Source organism: Notothenia rossii, assembly GCF_949606895.1.
Source record: "Notothenia rossii genome assembly, chromosome: 11".
NCBI classification, from domain to species: domain Eukaryota; kingdom Metazoa; phylum Chordata; class Actinopteri; order Perciformes; family Nototheniidae; genus Notothenia; species Notothenia rossii.
The window spans coordinates 26,337,162-26,345,401 of NC_136910.1; the positions used below are offsets into that span (position 1 = coordinate 26,337,162).

Here is an 8,240-nt window from a genome sequence, read left to right on the forward strand (position 1 = left end):
CTTGGAAAATAGTGGGAGGGCTTAACATTCCTCTATACTGGTCTTTGGCAGGTCGTAGGCAGGAAGCTGTAAGTTGGAGTCCGAAATTCAGTGCTACATCTGTAGCTCTGTGCGTCACTTTCTAGTGTTACACAGGTTAAGACATTATTCATATTCAGGACAGAGTGTGCGTTTGCTCTGGAGAGCAGGAGGATTCCAGAACCCCGTGGAACAAGCTGCTCCAGATCTCAGCCCTTTATGACAGGAAATTGGAGAGTTTCTACACAGAATAGACTGTTGATAGCTGGAGTGACTGGAATCTGTTCTACACAGTCCAGACAGAGCAGTAAGATTCCACCCTGGAACATTACTGTAACATGTTGTTCCTGAGCAAGTGGCTTTCTCCTTTGAGGGTGTAGCGTTAGGAGCAGATGATTATGGGCGTTTAACACTCAGTTCATTTCTTGTTGGTGTTACATGTGTGGTTTTTCAGTACAGTGTGTAGGACTGGGCTTCTCAAACTCCGGACCAAGGTCCGGATCCGGACCGAACTGCAAATCAATCCGGACCGAAACCTGTGTCCCATTATAAATGTTTTTTAAAAAGAATTTCTGATTCTGATGTAAATTAAAGTGGACCTATTATGCTATATTAGACAAATATATTGTAGGGCCATACCTATACAAAACATGTCTGTGAAGTTTTTTTGCTTAAAATACCAAACAGTTCACCCATTGTAGCCATGCCTCATACTGTTCATACCCCTCTTTTGCAACCCTGTTACAGAAACGCGGATTTTGGGTCCTTAGCTTGAAAAATAAAAGAGGAGGCGGAGCTAATGCCTGATCAGAATTCTACCGGAGATAAAGTTAAATTCTGCTGTGATAAAACACCATCCTGTTCTAAACCACATCAAAGATTATTTCTGAAACAGTATGGAACTCAAATGCTTTTTCTCTTGCGAGTTCCTTTTTTTATTTCCTGCTTTTTAAACACGTGCTCTACAGTACAGGTTAGCTCTGAGTGTTAGCGAGGCTTGCTATTGTAAACAAAGACGAGATTACGTCCAAAGCACGTCAGGCATTTTTTCTTATAGCAATTTTCTGTGGGTCCGCTGATGATTTGACGTCAGATCGGCAGCAAATCTGTATCCGCTCGTTGTATCCCTGTTTAAAAAAGATTTGGGGACTTTACTGGCATTGATCCGGATGCCATTGACCTTGTATAAAATTCACAAGTGGACCTTTAACAAAAAGGTTTGAGTACCCCTGGTGTAGGACATCCAACTGTCTGGTTTCAACCTTCATTGAGCTGACACCTTTATCCAAAGAAACGTACAATAAGTGCATTCAACATAAGATACACACTCAAAGCAAGAATCCTGCAGGTACATTAGCTGTCAATCATCCAAACCAATGTAAATGCTACTGCATTGGCTTCAAATAAGCAATTTAAGACTACATGTAAGTTAAGCAGATTAAAGCGACCCTGTTATGATTTTTTGCGATTTATCGTTTCTTGTAGTGTGTTCTATAGGTTTTTGTGCATGTAAATGGTCTGCAGAGGCTAAAATATCTGTTTCTCTCTAACACACTACCCCAGCAGTAAGTTCAAGATTCAAAGGTTTATTGTCATAACATATACACAACTACGGTCTAGTGATGTAATTTAGGAAAAACTTAGATTGCAGGTTCTTCGAAAGTGTAGTTACAAGACATAAACAATACAACAATATATCAGGCAGTAAGTTCCTTCACTATTAAAGTATGCACCCTGGATTCTATACTAGACGGGCTTAGTTTGTGCAGCAGGGCTGGACTCTTCCCGAGACTCAGAGCTGCAGCTGTGTCTCTGCCTGCTGTGGGTAACGGCTGATTCACCATCCAGCATTCAGAACCCAGAAGGTATTTTTTGATGTTGTGCAGGAATGTGAAGCCTTGTGAAGGTTGCTTCCAACTCTGGAGAGTGGGAGGTTTTCTCTTATAGACTCCAGATGTGACAACAATAGCAGCAGCAGGAGCTAGAACCAGAACACATAGAAAATACATCACTGGTAGTTTTTTCTGTGACAAAAGGGCATGAAAACTGTAACATAATGTCCGGTTTACTATACAATAAACAACATATATTGATATGCAGGCCATGCTAATTAATGATCTGAGTCTTACAATCGAGTATCTTATGATGGACCAGAAAAAATACTTGGAAGACCTTTTAGATAAATCTGTATTCTCTCAAAAGCCTTTAAAAATACGCATGACTTCTACAGCAGTGAGTATTCCTGGCAGCAGGCTGTAACAGATAGCTGGTGTATAACCGGTCTAACTGTTGTGTTTCTATGAAGAGAGACAAAGGGAGGTGTGTGTGTGTGTGTGTGTGTGTGTGTGTGTGTGTGTGTGTGTGTGTGTGTGTGTGTGTGTGTGTGTGTGTGTGTGTGTGTGTGTGTGTGTGTGTGTGTGTGTGTGTGTGTGTGTGTGTGTGTGTGTGTGTGTGTGTGTGTGTGTGTGTGTGTGTGTGTGTGTGTGTGTGTGTGTGTGTGTGTGTGTGTGTGTGTGTGTGTGTGTGTGTGTCGCTCTCGCTCTACTGGAGGAGCTGTGTCTCACACAGAACTGGATCCACACAGGCCTGTAACCAGAACATGTTTTTACACCAGCAATAAGAGTTCATCCATGGAAATGTGTCAGGTGGAAATACTGCAAATATAAGTGATTCTGTATGAAATACAGTACATGTCATTGGAGAAATTGTACGAAACACCTTTACTCAAAACATGCATCTACATCTATTTTCAGGTTTTTCAGTATATTGAAACCCCCCCCTGCAGATGTGCTTTATATGTAATGGAATATAATCACATTTATTATTAAACAAATAAATAAATAAAATGTGAAGATATGTGCCTGCCATATCTTTATGTGTGTGTGGACATCATGTTGAAATCTTTCCGAATGTATTCCGGCTCATTTTGATTTATCACAGCACAGGGGAAGGATGTCTAAATGATTCTCACGTGGCACATTGATGGTGCGGGCCCTTCTATAGTACATCAATTTACATTCTGGTGCCGGGTTTATCTCCAGGGATTAACACAGGCTTATGTTATCCTGTTTTTTAAAGACATAAAGCTCCTTTTTCATTTAAAACTCAGTCCATCTTCGCTAGGGATGTAACGATACCAAAAACTCACGGTACAATAATATCGCGATAACAAGTCCACGGTACGGTATTTATCGCGATATTGAATAATAAAGGGAAGGAAAAAAAATCAGAATTTTCTTCTTCTTCAATAAAACATTTTTTTACTCGGAAAATGTTTTTTTATTACATAATAAATCTGATTTTTACAGCATTTTTGTAGGATAGCAGTATTTTAAAGTGTCAAAAACAAAGTGACAGTAACAGACTGGAACAAGAAAACCAGTGTTTTTTTACCTACTAGTACTACCAAACAAAGTAAGCATTTTCTTTATGCCACTGCATCTCACAAATAAACAAGGACATTTAATAATCAGACCCTGCAATAAAATAAATCAAGTTTCACTTTAGTTTTTCAAGTAACTCAACTCAAACTCACTAGTCACTCACTCAGCATCATCAGACAGGTTTTTAGGAATATGAGAATGTCCACATTTCCAGGTATTTATAAGCTGGGATGTTTGGGCATTTACAATATCCCCTGCTCTGGAAAAAACTCTGTCGCTTGGTACTGATGTTGCTGGGACACCAGTGGTCGCGTTAACCGAATATTTTATTTAACAATGACGGAAAAATCTGAAAGCAGTCTGTCATTTTGACAGATTAGAACAAACTCGGAACAGCGCCAACGTTTCCCCGCAGCCAGGCTCTGGTGTTATGCCGTGTTATGCATGCCCTCCAAAAGGAAATGATATAGTTTCCAAACCGTACTTTGCCGTACAGATCAATACATGTCTGGGAGGTCTTGCTTTACGCTGTGCGCGTCCCGCGAGGTGCATGCACACACGGCATAACACCGCCCCCCCCCCCCCCCCCCCCCCCCCCCCCCCCGTTGACAGTTCATGAGCATGCTCTATCGTGAACTTTTCACACCCGACGGGTAATAAGGGATTATGACGGATATTTTACGATCCTGTCTGTCGAAATGACGGACAGCGAAAAAGTCTAACGACAGGCTTATTGACAGGGCGAGATATAAATATATGGTTGATACTTGTCAATGTTGTAGCCCTGTAAATACGATGTCCTTTTGTGTTATCTGTTTTATTTTCATGTTGTAACCTACTTGCTGCCATGTTAGAGAGTTCTCTCTTGAAAAAGAGATCGATGATCTCAATGGGACCACCTGGTTAAATAAAGGTTAAAAAAAAAAAAGTGTTTTAAAAAAACTTTTTTTTTTGAAAATAACTTTTTTTTGAAAATCGCGGTAGATTTTGTCAGTCTCACGACGGTATTGGGAAGTTTATTTACCGCGATATTCGGTATATCGTTACATCCCTAATCTTTGCTGGTTATGTGACTTCTCTTCTCCTCTTCCACCAATGGTTGAGCAGTTGCTATCCTTGCTGATCTTAACATAAGTTGTGAAAAGGCTAAGTTATGCAACCAAACTGAAACATGACATATTTTGTAAAGGTGTGTGTGTGTGTGTGTGTCAGACTACTACTATGCAGAGGAGGAGAGGAGTGATGACGAGGCGGAGCCCACCTTCTCTGAGGACGAGGCGGTCACTCAGAAAGGACTGAGGCGGTCTCAGAGCGTCAAGATGACCCGCTCCAGGGTCCGCAGAGACGTGAGTTCTGTCCCACGAAGGCTGTGTGTTCTGTAGCCAAACGTATCTATCAATATATGAATAAATATTCTGTATGATAACAAACAGCCTAGAAACCAGAGTTCCCATTAGAATATTTTTTTGCTGGTCAACATGTCCGTTAAAGTTTAATTTTTCCGGACAAAATTTGAAGTGCCAGTCAAAGATCTAATTTGTTATTTATTGAGCTTTAAAACAAATTGACATTATTCAATAAACTAATTATAGTAGATTAACATTACTCAAAAGTGTACAGTAATTTACAATAACACGGGAATAATAAACGGAGCGCTCTCTCCCTCTCCTGACAGCCCGTCAGTCTCATGCAGCTCGCGGATCAGTAATGAGTTACCCGACAGTAAAACTAAACATGTCTATAACTAGTTTAGTTAGTTTGAGAGGTAATTAAAATAGCTACGTGTGATATTCTAAACTGAAGTGTGTGTTTTGTTCCGCTCACCGCTGCATGTGATCATGCAGAGCTGCCTGTCGACTCGTCAGCAGCAGCTGATCTCTCTCTCCCGTCAGATTAGACTTCACTCGCGTTTATGTCCATATCGATCTGATCTAGCTAGTTCTAGCTAATGATATGACTGCCTGCTTATTAAAAGACACCTAAACAATAAGCGTCGCTATGCAACCAGGTGAGGCCACAAAGTATAGCGCAGCATTATGCATTTGTTTACATGCCCACCGGAGGCATTACCAACAGATCAACGCACAATCAACCCATACAGGACATCTCTTTCTCCACATTAAATGTTAGACATTAGAATGGACTATTCTTGTCTGTCACATACTCTTTTGTCTGTCAAATAAGTGGGCAATTTGCGCAACTGATGTGGTATTACGCTAAGCGGAAATTATTTTGGCCGGACACTTTGACCGGAGAGATTCACATTTGCCGGTCTTCAGCATACAGTGGGGCAAAAAAGTATTTAGTCAGCCACCAATTGTGCAAGTTCTCCCACTTAAAAAGAGGAGAGAGGCCTGTAATTTTCATCCTAGGTATACCTCAACTATGGGAGACAAAATGAGAAAAACAAATCCAGAAAATCACATTGTCTGATTTTTAAAGAATTTATTTGCAAATGATGGTGGAAAATAAGTATTTGGTCACCTACAAACAAACAAGATTTCTGGCTCTCACAGACCTGTAACTTCTTCTTTAAGAGCCTCCTCTGTCCTCCACTTCTTAACTGTATTAATGGCACCTGTTTGAACTCGTAATCAGTATAAAAGACACCTGTCCACAACCTCAAACAGTCACACTCCAAACTCCACTATGGCCAAGACCAAAGAGCTGTCAAAGGACACCAGAAACAAAATTGTAGACCTGCACCAGGCTGGGAAGACTGAATCTGCAATAGGTAAGCAGCTTGGTGTGAAGAAATCAACTGTGGGAGCACTTATTAGAAAATGGAAGACATACAAGACCACTGATAATCTCCCTCGATCTGGGGCTCCACGCAAGATCTCACCCCGTGGGGTCAAAATGATCACAAGAACGGTGAGCAAAAATCCCAGAACCACACGGGGGGACCTAGTCAATGACCTGCAGAGAGCTGGGACCAAAGTAACAAAGGCTACCATCAGTAACACACTACGCTGCCAGGGACTCAAATCCTGCAGTGCCAGACGTGTCCCCCTGCTTAAGCCAGTACATGTCCAGGCCCGTCTGAAGTTTGCTAGAGAGCATTTTTAGATGATCCAGAAGAGGATTGGGAGAATGCCATATGGTCAGATGAAACCAAAATAGAACTTTTTGGTAAAAACTCAACTAGACGTGTTTGGAGGAGAAAGAATGCTTAGTTGCATCCAAAGAACACCATACCTACTGTGAAACATGGGGGTGGAAACATCATGCTTTGGGGCTGTTTTTCTGCAAAGGGACCAGGACGACTGATCCGTGTAAAGGAAAGAATGAATGGGGCCATGTATCGTGAGATTTTGAGTGACAACCTCCTTCCTGGGCATTGAAGATGAAACGTGGCTGGGTCTTTCAGCATGACAATGATCCCAAACACACCGCCCGGGCAACGTCAAGGTCCTGGAGTGGCCTAGCAAGTCTCCAGATCTCAACCCCATAGAAAATCTTTGGAGGGAGTTGAAAGTCCGTGTTGCCCAGCGACAGCCCCAAGACATCACTGAGATCTGCATGGAGGAATGGGCCAAAATACCAGCAACAGTGTGTGAAAACCTTGTGAAGACTTACAGAAAACGTTTGACCTTTGTTATTGCCAACAAAGGGTATATAACAAAGTATTGAGATGAACTTTTGTTATTGACCAAATACTTATTTTCCACCATAATTTGCAAATAAATTGTTTAAAAATCAGACATGTGATTTTCTGGATTTTTTTTTTCTCATTTTGTCTCTCATAGTTGAGGTATACGTAGGATGAAAATTACAAGCCTCTCATCTTTTTAAGTGGGAGAACTTGCACAATTGGTGGCTGACTAAATACTTTTTTGCCCCACTGTATTTTACCGGTCATAGTCCGGTAATTACTGGCTAACAGAAGCTCTACTAGAAACTCAGGAGTATAATTATATATATTTTCACACCTATTATTTTCATTTTTCTGTCATCAGGCTCGCTATGGATCCTTGAAGATTAAAGGCAAGAAGAGACCAGCACTGAGCTCCGTTAACTATGGATTATGAGAAGAATACCACACACACACACACACACACACACACACACACACACACACACACACACACACACACACACACACACACACACACACACACACACACACACACACACACATCTTCTGACATATTTATTTCTTACTCATCCAGAACCAGTGGCTCTGAGAGAACCTCCATGTTTGTGTTTTGGTGGATGGCGTACATTTATGCATCTTATTTTAGTTTTTAGTTGTGATTTTATATACATGTAGTCTTTGAGCTTTTAGGATTTTTACCTTTCAATGTATCCAAGTGTTGTGCTGCCACTTCTTAAGGCATCCTTAAACTGTCATTAATGGCCAAGCTAATATTTAAATAATGAACTGATGATTTGAGCAATTGTATTATCCATTTCCTACCTTTTGTTCAAATATAAACATGTACACTGCTGATTATTACACAGTCAGAACCATGAACTTTGATTAAAACTGTATTCAGTTACAGTGTGGCCACCTGGGGTTAGCGTAACAAGCCATTCATGCACAATTGGAAAACGGGGCGAAAGACCAAAACAATTACAAAGGGCCACAAAATTATGACAAAGGGAAACATAATGACCACAAAAAGAGCAAAACAAGTAGGAGGGGAAATAACCACAAACCAAAAGTGTGTGTGTGTGTGTGTGTGTGTGTGTGTGTGTGTGTGTGTGTGTGTGTGTGTGTGTGTGTGTGTGTGTGTGTGTGTGTGTGTGTGTGTGTGTGTGTGTGTGTGTGTGTGTGTGTGTGTGTGTGTGTGTGTGTGTGTGTGTGTGTGTGTGTGTGTGTGTGTGTGTGTGTGT

General features: G+C 41.1%; 2 protein-coding genes across 3 annotated transcripts in view; both read left to right on the forward strand.

Annotated features, from left to right (window-relative positions):
• LOC307024606 (uncharacterized protein) overlaps positions 1-8,240 on the forward strand; it is a 402,876-nt gene that overhangs the window by 226,956 nt on the left and 167,680 nt on the right. The gene's annotated exons all lie outside the window — the stretch shown is intronic.
• reep3b (receptor accessory protein 3b) overlaps positions 1-8,240 on the forward strand; it is a 63,938-nt gene that overhangs the window by 54,190 nt on the left and 1,508 nt on the right. Inside the window, exons 7-8 of one of the 2 annotated variants that reach the window (XM_079659109.1) lie at positions 4,591-4,747; positions 7,361-8,240. The exon at positions 7,361-8,240 is cut by the window's right edge and continues 1,508 nt beyond it. In XM_079659109.1, the coding sequence (XP_079515235.1) occupies positions 4,591-4,700 (110 nt within the window). In that variant the 3' untranslated portion in view covers positions 4,701-4,747; positions 7,361-8,240. The remainder of the gene's footprint in view (positions 1-4,590; positions 4,748-7,360) is intronic. The other variant, XM_079659108.1, reaches the window with a different exon arrangement.